Consider the following 13,991-nt stretch of genomic DNA (forward strand, 5'->3'; position numbering starts at 1 on the left):
GGATTGGGGGCAGGAGGAGAAGGGGACGACAGAGGATGAGATGGTTGGATTGCATCACCGACTCGATGGACATGAGTTTGGGTAAACTCTGGGAGATGGTGATGGACAGGGAGCCCTGGCGTGCTGCAGTCCATGGAGTCGCAAAGAGTCAGACACGACTGAGCAACTGAACTGAACTGAACTGAACTTAGGACTTTGTGGGTGGCACTAGTGGTAAAGAACCTGCCTGCCAGAGATGTAAGAGACGTGAGTTTGATCCCTGGGTCAGGAAGATCCCCTGGAGGAGAGCATGGCCACACACTTCAGTATTCTTGCCTGGAGGATTCCATGGACAGAGAAGCCTGGTGGGCTACAGTCCGTAGGGTCACAAAGAGTCAGACACGACTGAAGCAACTGGGCATGCACACATGCACATGTGACTATATACAGTTCACCTATGATATCCCATTTGGTCTCCATAACAACTGAAGGGAGATTCTTATTCCCATCTTACTTGTGGGGAGCTAGCACTCCAGAGTTAGCTGTGAATCATTTACAGAACACAGTTGGCTCTGTTGATGGCTATCCCGATTAACTTACTTCCACCTATTCCCATCTGCTCCCTACACTCCCTTTCCTTAAGGGTGTGATCAGAGATCACGAGCCATTCCTATGTTTTAGAAGCTGATGACGTGAACTTGGGCAAACTTCGGGAGATGGTGAGAGACAGAGAGGCCTGGCGTGCTGCAGTCACTGGGGTCACAGAGTCGGACACAGCTAGGCGACTGAACAACAACATATTCCATAATCATTCATTTGACAAACTATCCCATGATTACTTAGATGCTAGGCACAATGATAGTTTCTAGGGGAAAATAAAAAGCTACCATGGGCTTCCCTGGTAGCTCAGCTGGTAAAGAATCTGCTTGCAATGCAGGAAACCTCAGTTTGATTCCTGGATTGGGAAGATCCACTGGAGAAGGGATAGACTACCCACTCCAATATTCTTGGGCTTCCCTCATGGCTCAGATGGTAATGAATCAATGAAGGAAACCTGGGTTCTATCCCTGGGTCAGGAAGATCTCCTGGAGATAGGAACATCTACCCACTCTAGTATTCTGGCCTGGAGAATTCCATGGACAGAGGAGCCTGGTGGGTTATAATCTATTGGGTCGCAAAGAGTGACTTTCATTTTAATATAAAGATAATTGTTGTTAAGGGACTCAAAATCTAACTGGGAAAGTCATAATTGTAAATAAATATTTTTGTGGAATGTGATAAGTGCCTACAAACTGTCAAACAAGCAAGGAAGGTAGATGAACTAACTTTCTGAGAGAATAAGGCAGAAAAACATCAGAGTCAATCTTTGGCAAGACTCTGGAGGATGAATAGGAGATTTTGTTTTTTGGTTTTCTTCCAGTTTTATTGAGATATAATTGACATATAATATTTTTAAGTTTAGGATGTATAACATAATGACTTAACATATGTACATGTTGCAAAATGATTACCACAATAATTTAGTTAATCTCAATCATCTCACATAGTCACTTTTTTTCTTATAACGAGAACTTTAAAGATCTACTCTTTCAACAACTTCCAAATGTATAATAGATTATTGTTACATATAGTCACCCTATTGTACATTATATCCCCAGAACTTGTTTGTTGTGTAACTAGAAATCTGTAGAATATGAGTTTTTTAGGAAGAGAAAAAGGGAAGGGAGGGCATGTCAGGAAGGGAAATGAGCCAAAGCCCAGAGCTGTGAACTGTGATGCCTGCTCATGAACAGGTGAGATGCTCAGTGTATTACAAGTACAGAATACTTGAGAACAGTGATAATAGATGAAACTGGAAGGCAAAATCAGACCAGACAACCTCAACTGAGCGGTCTAGTTTTTAACCCTGTGTGAGATGAATATATTCAGAATGTAGTTTCTTAAAAGGCAATCAGGTTTGTAAATAATAAACTTCACAGTTCCTTCTCTGGAGAAAGACCAAGTTGTCCCAGATCAGGTATGGATAGGATGTGGGCCTTGAAGTCAATGGTGGGGATTGTATGGGTACTATGACTTTTCCTTGGTGGTTGCATGGAGAAAGGGGACAGCTCCTACACACCCAGAAAAGGAACTCGTGCCTTAAAATGCACACACACACACACACACACACAGTAAGCTAAACACCACACTCAGGGAACTACAACCCATAACCAGTGTCAGGAGGGTCATTAGGTGGAGGTGGGAGCCAGGTTGACTAGATGACTAGTGAGCCTGCACACTCCTGAAATGGATCTCCCCTTTGGAGTTTTTGTGCTGTCTGCCATCAGCACCATTTAAATGAGACGATAATAAAATAAAGGCTTCCCTCGTGGTGCTAGTGGTAAGAAAACACACTTGCCAATGCAGAAGACATGAGGGACACAGGTTTGAGCCCTAGGTCAAGAAGATCCCCTGGAGGAGTGTATGGCAACCCATTCCAGTATTCTTGCCTGGAGAATCCCACGGACAGAGGAGCCTGGTGGGCTACAGTCCACAGAGTCACAAATAGTCAGACACAACTGAAGCAACTTAGCAAGCACATATGCACGTAATAAAATAAACCCATACTTGGTTTTATTTTTCCCTGTTTCATTTTATTTTCACTTTTAAGGCATATCTGTGTCTGTGTGTGTTTGTGTTTTAAAAAACAAAGCATTTCTTTACAAGGGATTTTTTGATACTTGGTAAATCTTTGATGAATTTGGTTGAAAATGTATTTTGCCAAAACAACAAAGCTGCAGAATTGTGGCAAACCACGTTTCTGCTCAAATGGTAAAGAATCTGCTTGCAATTCAGGAGACCTGGCTTTGATTCCTGGGTTGGGAAGATCCCCTGGAGGAGGGCATGGCAACCCACTCCAATATTCTTGCCTGGAGAATCCCATCGTCAGAAGAGCCTGGCCAGCTACAGTCCATAGGGTCGCAAAGAGTCGGGCACGACTGAGTGACTAAGCACAGCACGCGCGGCACGTTTCTGCTGTAATTCCTCCTTCCATTCAATGAAAGTCTTCCCTTTGACTAAACTTCCAACTTTTCTCCCTGTGGTATATAAGGCTCTGTCCAGCTGAGCCCAGTGTGTCCCTCTTTCCCTGGCCTTATTTTCTTTTCTTCAGACACGCCCAGTTCTTCCTGCCTCGTGCCTTCACACATGCTGCCTCCCACTCCGTCCACCATTGTGCATGACTGGCTCCTTCCTAACATCCAGGCTCAGCCCAAATGTCACCTGCTCATAAAGGACCTACATGATCACCCTGTGTAGATACCCCACACCAGTCAGTACCATATCGTCTGCTTTCATTTTCTTCTTACCACTTGGAACCAACTGAAAATGTCTTATTTACGTCTTTATTCCTTTATTGTCCATATCCCCTACTGGAATATGGGTACCATTATCATCCCTGGATCCTCATGTCTACCACAGAGCCTGGCACATACTAACCATTAAAATCTCATTAAATAAACAAGTAGATTAAAAAGCAAAATCAGTTTTAGGGTAACTTAAATTCTTCCCTACCCTGGCATTAGTACTAAAATGCTCCAATTTCTATTGGTTTTGCTAGTAATGGAGGGAAATGGCCGTCTGTTACTATACTTGCATCAAGTTATTTCAGTGTCCTCCATCCAAGATATGTGTAACTTATGAATCATTTTACTCTATTATCCTCAGCCTCTTACCCTTCTGTCTACTGTATCCCCTTCTCCATCCCATGTCCCCACTTTCCCAGTTTATTCTATTTTTGTGCACAATAGGAGAGGAATTTACACTTACTATCTGGACTAGTGACCTAGCAAAGTAGACACTATGCTAAGCATTTTATATGCATAATCTCAATGCAGTTTACTTTAAACACCTTCCAAATTTTGTCAGGTCCTACAAATTTGCATTACAATCACCTTCGGGGTTATATCCAAAACACTTATTGCCCAAACCTATGTCAAACGTTTTTCCCTGTTTTCTTCAAGTAGTTTTATAATTCTTGATCTTCCCTCTAAATCTTTAATCTATTTTGAGTTGATTTTGTACACAGTGTGAGATGAAGATACAATTTCATTTTTCTGCACATGGATCCCCAATTTTCCCAATATCATTAATAAAAGAGACTATACATTCCAAATTGTGTGTTCTTGGTACCTTACTGGAGATCAGTTGGCCATAAATGCATGGCTGTATTTTGGGGCCTTTATTCTGTGGTGTTGGTCTATAGTTTGTTTTTATGCCAGTACCATATTGTTGATTCCTGTTGTTTTGTGATGTGTTTTGAAATCAGGAAGTGTAATGCCTACAGCTTTGTTTTGCTCAAGATTGTGATTCATTTTTTCAAGGTCTTTTGTGGCTCAGTATGAATTTTAGGATTTTTTTTCTATTTCTGTGATAAGCTGAAATCAAATTTTGATACGAATTACATTAAATCTGTAGATAATTTTGAATAATATAGATATTTTAACAGTATTCTTCCAATCTATGAACACATGATACATTACCATTTATCTGTGGTAAATGGTATCTTCTTCAGTTTTTTTCATCAGTATCTTATGGTTTTCAATGTACAGATTTTTTTTACCTCCTTAGATAGATTTATTCCTAAGTATTTCATTCTTATATATTCCAGCCCTAACATTCCAAGCTTATCTAATCCTCAAGTCATTGCCCAGTAATTTCTATTGTACAATGTGAAGCACTGATATCTCAGTAATTGGAGAGAGAAATGAAGTGAAATATTTTAGAGTCATCAGTAAAATTTCATTAGGAAGTGGGACTAATTTCATGATTTGATTGCACCTGAGCAATGCCTCTATAAAATACATTTTTTAAAGGAAGAATGCAGATATGTTTACTTCTCAGAGTTGATGTCTAACATATGAGTATTAAGATGTTTTTGAGGACCTCTGAGGTTTATTCAGTCATTTCTTAATCTTCAATATAAAAAAAGTCTTCTAGACTATGTATCTAAGCAATATTATACTCCCTTACACTATACCTGGTGTGTTCAATCAATAAATATTAGTAAAATCAGTTGAAAAAACGGATTACATAAGTTAATAAATTAATAAAAAGTTTCAGAGTGGAATTAGACGTTTTCTTTAAAATCTGTATACTGAAGTATATATTGTGCAAATGTTTATACCCACATAAAACACCGTCCATAGTTGGGGTATAAACGGTAAAGTCTAGGGTGTTTAACAGCTATCAAAATAATATTAATTATGATAATAAGAAGAAAAATAATTGCCTCCCTCAGAATTTTCTCTTTAGTCAACATTAAAGATGATCTCATCTCAAGATCCTGAAAAATCTTCTCCATGGTTTTCTGTTTATAATGGAAAGGTGATTGAATGGAAAAAGAATCTGCTTCTTACTTATGAATTCAGGGCTTACTGAGCCAGGGAAATCCGAACTGTCCTTTCCTCATCCAAATTCATATAAGGTGCTGAACTCTATGAGACAGTAGAAACCAGAAAAGGAGGCATCATCTTTCTGGGCTATTAATTATTCATAGAATGTATTCCGCTAATGAAATGTCAACACAGGGTACTCATATTTTTCTGGTTGTGGATTCTGCCATGTCAGAGACACATTTGGAGTGGAGAGTGGGACAGTAACAGAAATTATTGTTGATAAATCCCATGTTCAGGCCAAAGAAAATCCCCTATTCATCACTGCAAAAAAATAGAAGAGGGGATAGAAAAGAAACAGGGCGTTAGTTGATGAAGTTCCTACTGAATTCCATTTGAAAAATGCCGTTCAACTTCAAACAAAACCCCCAAATCACTTCTGATGCTGATTTTATTGTACAGATTAACTCACCATGCTTTACAATATCTTCAGTATGGCTGGCACCCTTGCTTCTGTAATAACCCCAAACACTCTGAACCTCTACAGGTCTAGGGACATAACATTTGATGGTGCCACCAGATGGTGTACATGGATCACGTGGTTTTAATGGCTGCAAATAGGACAATTATGTTTTCAGCAAATGGGCACCCCTTTGAGGAAAGGAAATGTAGGGCAACTATATTGATATGTTGTCTCCTGGGGCTTTCTTGACACAGCTGAAAAGGGTGCAATTCAGCTTGACATCTCTCAGCACTTCCTAGCCTTTATGGCTGAAGAAGCTCAAGTGTGTTTCAGTTTTTAACAACTGTCAAGGGCTACCATAGATTCTGACCACCAATGTCTAACCCCTACTAGGGATTCATAGCAATGACCAGCATTGTTCAAAAGTGCCTCTGATTCTTAGATCACCTTTGATCTCTCTTAGACCAATCCGCTCCTCAAATGTGTTCTTCCCTCCATTAAAAGACTGAGTGTGGACATTTATGTCCTCTCAATACAGTCCTGATTGTTGTCACAATAAATATTTTCTGTCATGATTTTAGTGATCAAAAGATGATAACTTAATCCAAACTCTTTTTCCTCATTTTGTCTTAAACACACATTAACATTTTAAAATAGAATTTAAACAGGTGCCCAGTAACAGAATGACAAGCGTTAAGTGTGAAATCTGAAAGTTAGGAAACTGAACCACATATGGTCACCTTTTTTTACCCCTTAACATCCGCCTGCGCTGGACTGTTAAGTGGTTTCATCACTGTCAGGCCAGGCAGGACTTGTAAAACTGGGGATGTGGGTATTCAAAGACAACATTTGCTTGGTGCCTTTAATGATTTCTGTAATTAGTCATTTAAGCAGATTGCCCTGTGATCCCAAACAGGGAATACAGGGAGATGAGCTGAGAAAAATCACTTCCTGAAGGTACTTGAAAGCTAATTATGGAAAATGAGGTCTGTCTCTTTGCAGGGTTCTCTGGCTCCCATTTCACTGGGTGGGGATGGCGCTGGAGAGCAACATTCTCCAAGAACCTATAAAATGTGTATGCCCAGGCGCACTTTTTTTTTTTTGATACTAGAATGCAAAAAGCCTTTGTTGGCTTTCAAAATTTAACAGGTAAATATGTAAAATAGATGACCAGTGCAAGTTCAAGGCATTAAGCAGGGCATCCAAAGCTGGTGCTCTGGGACAACCCAGAGGGATGGGGTGGGGAAGGAGGTGGGGAAGGGGTTCAGGATGGGGAGAAACCTGTACACCCATGGCTGATTTGTGTCAATGCATGGTGAAAACCACCACAATGTTGTAAAATAATTAGCCTCCAATTAAAATTAATTAATTAAAAAAAATTTAACAGGTAAGTAAATGATCCAAATACGGCAATGACAATTTAGAGACCAGCAGAAGGAAATGCACCTAGCAAGAGCAAGTCTCGACTCCATAAGAGAAAGAGACACCAAAAAAACAAGGAAGTGATGTTTCATAGCAACAGGGCACCCCTTTGAGGAAAGGAAATGTAGGGCTGGTCGGGGGAGGGGTCCTGTGACTGCCTTCATCACTGCAAAAAATAGGAGAAGGGATAGAAAAGAAACAGGGCATTAGTTGATGAAGTTCCTACTGAATTCCATTTGAAAAAATGCCGTTCAACTTCAAACAAAACCAGTTAAACAGTGCTAATAATGCACTCGGAATGCCTCATTCAGCTTTTACTTCAAAGATAAAAGCAGAAGTTTTCAGAGTATGTCAGAAAGGGACTTAACTATTTTAATGATTCCAGGACTCCCTTACTAGGTAACGCTCTTTCAGATAAGCCTTTATCTCAGCAAGCCTCAATCGCTCCCTGTGAGAGAAAGGGCTGTTTAATTCTCACCAATAATTTGGCCATTCTCTTGTGGGGGTGTGTTGATGACTCAAAACCTTTTAAAAGTTGGCATGATATGAATCTCTGTGACACATACATACCGACTTACTTTGTACATAACAACAGTAGCAGTTAAGATACTGAGTGCTAACTACCTGCTATACACAAATCCAACCTCTGAGTCCTTATTTATGAAATTCTCATGCATCCCAATAGGGAGGTTTTACTGATCAGGAAACAAGGCCAGAGCATCTAAATCGCTAGCTAGGGGTCACGGAGCTAATGAAGGGAAGGGCTAAGATTCAGACTCAGGCAATCGACAGAACTGCTGTTCAAAGGATAAGCTTTTCTTTCACGTCCTTCAGCATTCCCATTTTCCATCTGTAACCAAATATATGGAACACATACATTTCTTTTCTGGGCCCTGACCTCACCACGGAGCCCTAGATAAATCTTGACTGGATACTGGATAACAGTGAGGCATAGTATAAGGATGGAGGGTGGCAGTGGAGTTGGCTTGATTTTAGTATTCTGCAGAATAAAGCCTGTTGCTTTGAAAGATATGAAAGATCATTAATATTTCAGTAGCCAGAGAAAATACCATGCCACAAAGTAAAGAATTCTACTGCACTATTGCAGTCAGTTCAGTGGCCTGGAGGTCTAACCATGCCAGGGAGGCGGGGCAGAGAGAGAGGGGGTAGACCTTGGGCATTGATGCCTGGCACATAAAATTCCTTGGTGGTAGCTGCTCTTTCATCTCAAATCCTTAAAAACCCCACTTCAGGTTGTCTTGACTTTAACACAAACACATCTACCATCCAGAATTTTCAATCTAGTTGACTAAAGAAGGAGAATTCCAGGAAAAGAGCAGAAATGGCTGGGAGCGATGAGGCGCTGCCTTTGGTTGACATACAAGTCCATCTCCCTTGGGGTGACCTGGCATTCGATGTATTTCTGACATCGGAAACACGATTTCAGAGAAAAGCAGAGCAGACAGTGCCCCTAGAACTTGTGTGTTTGCCAGGTCGTCTGTCCGTTAGAGCTCCATCTGGTACAAAGTATGGAAAACCAAAACCACACGGCAGCCCTTGAGACGGGAGACTGAGTTGGCATGAACCATTCCTTCTGTTTCGAGAGCCAGCTGAGGCAGAAGCCACTAGGAACCCCAGCACCTCTCGTTTTGGTTGCCTAAGCTTGTTTCCTGAGGTGGAGGACATGCCTGGCCATCTCCACGGAGCAGGGCGAGCCCTCAGCAGAATGCTAAGTAGGTCTTTTGGCGGTGTGGATTGATTTGCAGAGATGGCACACGTGTGACCTCCTCAGTCAAAGTCAATGTTTCCTTGGCCCTCAGAATTTCAGAAAAACACAAACGTAAATAAAAAATAATGACAAGGCCCCAGAGTCATTGCCTCAGCAATTATTAATGCCTGCCAGGTTTCCAGCACCCTGCTAGACGCTGACAATGTCAGAAAAATCATCAAAAGCAAAACTCCTGTTCTCTTCAATGTTAATAATGATAAAGCACCAAAAATTACATTTTTAAACATCACAGAGTTGATCATTTTCTTTGCCACATATATTCTGCTTTTCAAATTAAAAACTAGCAGGAAAACACAAGCATGATTTACACATAGCTTTCTCTGTCTAGAAGGCCTTTTTCTTCATCTGTCTGGAGAACCTTCCAATATCATTCAAACTCCAGTGTGGCTGTCAGCTTAATGATGTGAAGTCTCAGTCGCCAAGCCCACAATCCTCACCACTCTGTGCTCCCTTCCTACCCCATCCACATGGTCGCAACTTTAGATATCATTGAAGGTCCCTGGGTGTGTGTCTGAATCCCTCACTTAGTGACCTCCTTTGGCTGAGGCTCTTCTAGACTCTGTCTGTTCTTTAGTATCATCTCCAGGTATGTTAAAACATACAGAAGTTCAAGTTCCAAACCAGACCCATTGAGGCCTGCACATCTTTACTTTATGATACTCTCTACAGGTGAAAGACATGCAGAAGATAATAGCAGAATACAAATCAAAGTTCCACATCCTTAAAATCTGAAGCAGGACCCAGTAACCCAGTGAAAAGCCTCCCGCTTTAGAAAACACTGCTCCAGCTGGAAGCTGAAGTGAGACTTCCCTTTCTTTTCTACTGCTTGAATCTGAACCTTGAAACCAGCACATTCAGTTTTCCCTGGGCAAAGATGGAGTGGGCTGGGGAGGAGAGATGGATGGCCAGATTTGCACAGAAGGCCTTGGCCTGACTCACCTACTCAGCTCTCTGCTCAGAGGGGTTGGAAAAGGGAAACAAAAATAAAGGAGAGAAGCATGACTGGCCTGGAACAAGGAGACACTTTTGTCTGGGTTTATCTACCAAGAAAGCAAGGAGAGAAAAAATGAGATTGTGTGTCTGTGGCTGTAGACACAGGAACCCTGTCTAAGAGAAAACCACAGCCCAAAGAATGTTCTCACCTCAGACAAGTCATATTGAATACTCCTGTCCCCTTGTTGGAGAGTCTGGAACGTGCACAGAAGTGGACCTGGTATGTAAGGAGCAGCCTCAGATTACTTCCTCTTATCCCACTGACTTCTGGTCAAAAGGCACTTTTCAGTTCAGTTGGGTTCAGTCACTCAGTTGTGTCCGACTCTTTGCGACCCCATGAATCGCAGCACGCCAGGCCTCCCTGTTTATCACCAATTCCCAGAGTTCACTCAGACTCCCGTCCATTGAGTTTTAGCAGTGCCTAAAAGTGCCACTTCTGAGTCATCCTGAGTGCCAAGACCTCCATGCCTCAATCAACTGCCATTTTCCCTTTTAGTCTGTGTGTGTGTGTGTGTGTGTTGGAGAGTGCTTGCAGTAATTAGTGGGTAGAGCCCAGGGTTGCTGCTCAACCTCCTATGATGCACAAGAATAACTTTCTGCCATTGTGTTGTAACAGTCCAATCACAACAAAGAATGATCCAACCCCAAATAATGATTCCACGATGGTTGAGAAACCCTGGATTGAGAAGAATGTCTATGGAGCACTCAATTTTTACCACACAAAGAATCTTGTTCTTTACATTTTTACCCCACATAGTTCTAACAGAAACCCACTGATGAAACTATAATTCCCATTTTCAGATGAGGAATCTGAAGCTCAGAGAAATGGAATGGCAGTGGAAGGTCACAGATCTGGAAGGCAGCGGAAGAGACTGACCAGATTTCTCATTCCTTCTAACGTTCATTCCTTACCACAGAGTCCCCTGATTCCACTGCCTCACTCCTCTGCCCCTCTCATGTCCCACATCACTGGCATGACTCAGGGTCTCCAGGGTCGAAGTTGGCCTGCAACCACTTCCAGTCCTTTAGGCTTCCTCTTAGTTTAGCAGACTCCTGCGTGGACACAGTACTAGGGCCACCTAAGACAGGATGTATTACAGAAGCACCTGTCAGGCCTTTACTTTTAAACACAGCAGTTTGTTCATCTCATTCCTCTGAGGAACATAGGCTCCTCTTTTGCAGGCACTTCTGAAATAATGGCTGATTGTCAACGCGGATTACTTGATCAAAAAGAAACAGCCCCCCCACCCAAAATAAAGCAAAAGTGTTCAAAGAGAAAGCATAGATGGGATTTTGGTCAAAATAGATCTGGTTTCAGCTACTTTCTTACTTGGACTTGCTTGTTTGTCCTGCCTTTTTTTTTTAAAACTCTTTTAGCCATGCCATGTGGCATGTGGCATCTTAGTTCCCTGGCCAGGGATTGAACCCTTGCCCCGTACATTGGGAGCACAAAGTCTTAACCACTGGACCACCAGGGAAGTCCCTCTCCACCTTCTGGTCCTTCATATTCTTTAACTCACTCTTAGTACATTCTAGCCACAAGGACCTTCCCCAATTCCTCAAATGCACCCACTTCTTTCTTCAGGGTGTCCCCTCATTCTCTTGCTTCTTCTGGAATGTGTTTCCTTCTACAGTGCATTTGGCTATCACCTACCTCTTCATTCAAGTCTCAACTTAGATGCCATTTCTTCAGAGATGCCCTCCATTGACCTCCCCAACCTCAATCAGCCCCTCTTATTTCATATCACTTGCTGCTATTTGTAGTATATTCTTGGTGGTGTTTATTAGTATAATGCCTGTCTCTTCCCAAAGGGAAAGAGTTCTGTGAGGGCAAAGGGCATGTCAGCTTGGTTTACCAGTGCTCTGCCCATAGCCTGTTTTGAAAAAGACTTTTAAATGAAAGAATAAATGACATTGATTGATTCACTTAATCTTTATGGCTTTATCTATACAATGATGGTATTAATTTCAACTTTTTAAAAGTCATTAGAGTGAAATAAGGGGACATATCGAAAGAGCCATGCACATATACTTGTGTGCTCGGTCATGTTCGGCTCTTGCAACCCCGTGGACTGTAGTCTGCTAAGCTCTTCTCTCCACGGAATTCTTTAGGCAAGAATACTAGACCTCCAGATTCGCTTTTACCCCTGACTTGGCTCTCCTTACTTTTGCTTTTCATGTTTTGGAAAAATTTTCATGACTCTTTCCTTGCCACTGATTCCTGGTAAGACTCCTTCCTGAGTTCAGCTTTACCCTCTCAGCCTCGGGATGCGTTACTGAAGGGAGGTGAACTTTCTGTTAGCTGTGGTTACAAACAGCTGTTATTTCAGCCCCAGTCAGGAATAATCTATACATACATTTCTAGAATGAACACAGCTCCCGATGGGTGGAGAATCCAGTTGACTGATGAATCTAAGCACGGTTTCATTTATGGGGATGGAGCTACAGTGTGCATCGTACTGTATCATGAGTTTCTCAGACTTCTTCTGTTGATTTCATAGAAACTGTGGAGCAGCACGCAGTGGCCTGTCAAATCTGGGGAGCTGGCAGAGCAACTGGCTAGTCCTGAGGGTCTTCGCATAAAAGGCAGGCAGGATCCTGGTCGGCTGGCAGCTCCATCTGAATGGTGAGTGAGTGCACAGGAAAGTGACCGCTGAGGACTTTTGCGATTTGTCTCCGAACCACCTGGCTCTCCCGGCTGGCTGCTGTTGATAAAGAACTGAGAGAGATTGGCACTGATTGCACACACGGGGCGACGGCTCATCTCCAGCTTCAAGTACTTTGTCTCTGCTGCTGGGGTAGGGCACAGGCAGTGCCGTCGAAAGGAGCTGTGATGGCTCTGACAATCAGCTACGTTACACAGACATGGCTGAAAGGCGCCCTGTCACTATGGGAACTTCCTGCCCACAGTTAGTTCTCTCTGGGGTCTGGCGTCCCTAGGGGCTGAGTGTGACAGAGGAGATAAGCCATGAAAAAGCCAAGTCAGAACTACTATTTCCTATACAGCCCTGCTCACTGGCTCCCTGGGTTCTCTGAGTTCTCACCCGTATATATAATCACCATTTATCTCAAGCATGGTGACAAGAGCCAGGAAACATTTACAGCAGCAGCCCTCTCTGCCGTCTTTTTCTCTTTTCCCAAAAGGTATCAGGAGGCTGTGAAGTTCCCTCCGTAGTAACCTGAGTGTTTACTAGATCCTTCCATTTGCAGTGAAATATTGGCGTAGGGGAGGCTGTAAATTCCCTGCAGCCAGATCGAAGCCTCTCAGCTGAGATGAGGATGTCTGAGAAAGCACAGTCCTCCAATGACTCTTCCTGTATCCTGCTTCTAAGTAACTTCATGAGTTATTTCTCAGCAGCCTAATATATCATTCTTGGTCTGAGCTGTCTCCCAAGCCATTGCCCATTTTCTCAGCCCTAGGATGTATCATGAGCAAAATCACCTTCTACTTGACAAAGTAGTTGTTTAGGGTAAACCTCACATCCCGAGAGTTATCTCACATGGTTACAGAATTGCTAACCATCCAGTAAAGGAACCACCATTAATTCTGACTAGTATATCTTTTACCTTTTTGGAATCTGAAGGATGGGACCTGTGTCTCCTTCACCTTTCTCTCTTTGATGCTAGGGTAAAACATCTCACACACCAAAGACAATCAGTGAATGTTTCTTGTTAAATTCATTCCACTCCTTTAACCAATAGGACATCGAGTCAAAAAGAATTTAAGGCCTTGAAGCTTGGGTGGTGTTTTATCCTTTTGTTCTACAATCTAAACCTCTACCTTCCACCTCCAGGGTGGTCATAAGTAGCACTGTTGCCATGACGACATTGGCATGGGGAAGGGGGTTTCAAAGGTCCTTGGTCACACAAAACACATCGCAATTGTTTTGGCATGCAACAGACACTCAGGGCGGCTCTACCAGAAGGAGGGAAATTACTGACGTTATAGGATATGATTGAATTTTTGTCCAGG

At 42.3% G+C, this 13,991-nt stretch overlaps 1 protein-coding gene across 1 annotated transcript in view; it reads right to left on the reverse strand.

Annotated features, from left to right (window-relative positions):
• Positions 1-12,577: 12,577 nt before the first annotated feature.
• Positions 12,578-13,991, reverse strand: part of SLC30A8 (solute carrier family 30 member 8) — a 39,733-nt gene continuing 38,319 nt past the window's right edge. Inside the window, exon 8 of the mRNA XM_040261801.1 lies at positions 12,578-12,723. Within this exon, the coding sequence (XP_040117735.1) occupies positions 12,578-12,723 (146 nt within the window). The remainder of the gene's footprint in view (positions 12,724-13,991) is intronic.

The sequence above is a fragment of the Oryx dammah genome, unplaced genomic scaffold, assembly GCF_014754425.2.
Source record: "Oryx dammah isolate SB20612 unplaced genomic scaffold, SCBI_Odam_1.1 HiC_scaffold_19, whole genome shotgun sequence".
Lineage (NCBI taxonomy): Eukaryota > Metazoa > Chordata > Mammalia > Artiodactyla > Bovidae > Oryx > Oryx dammah.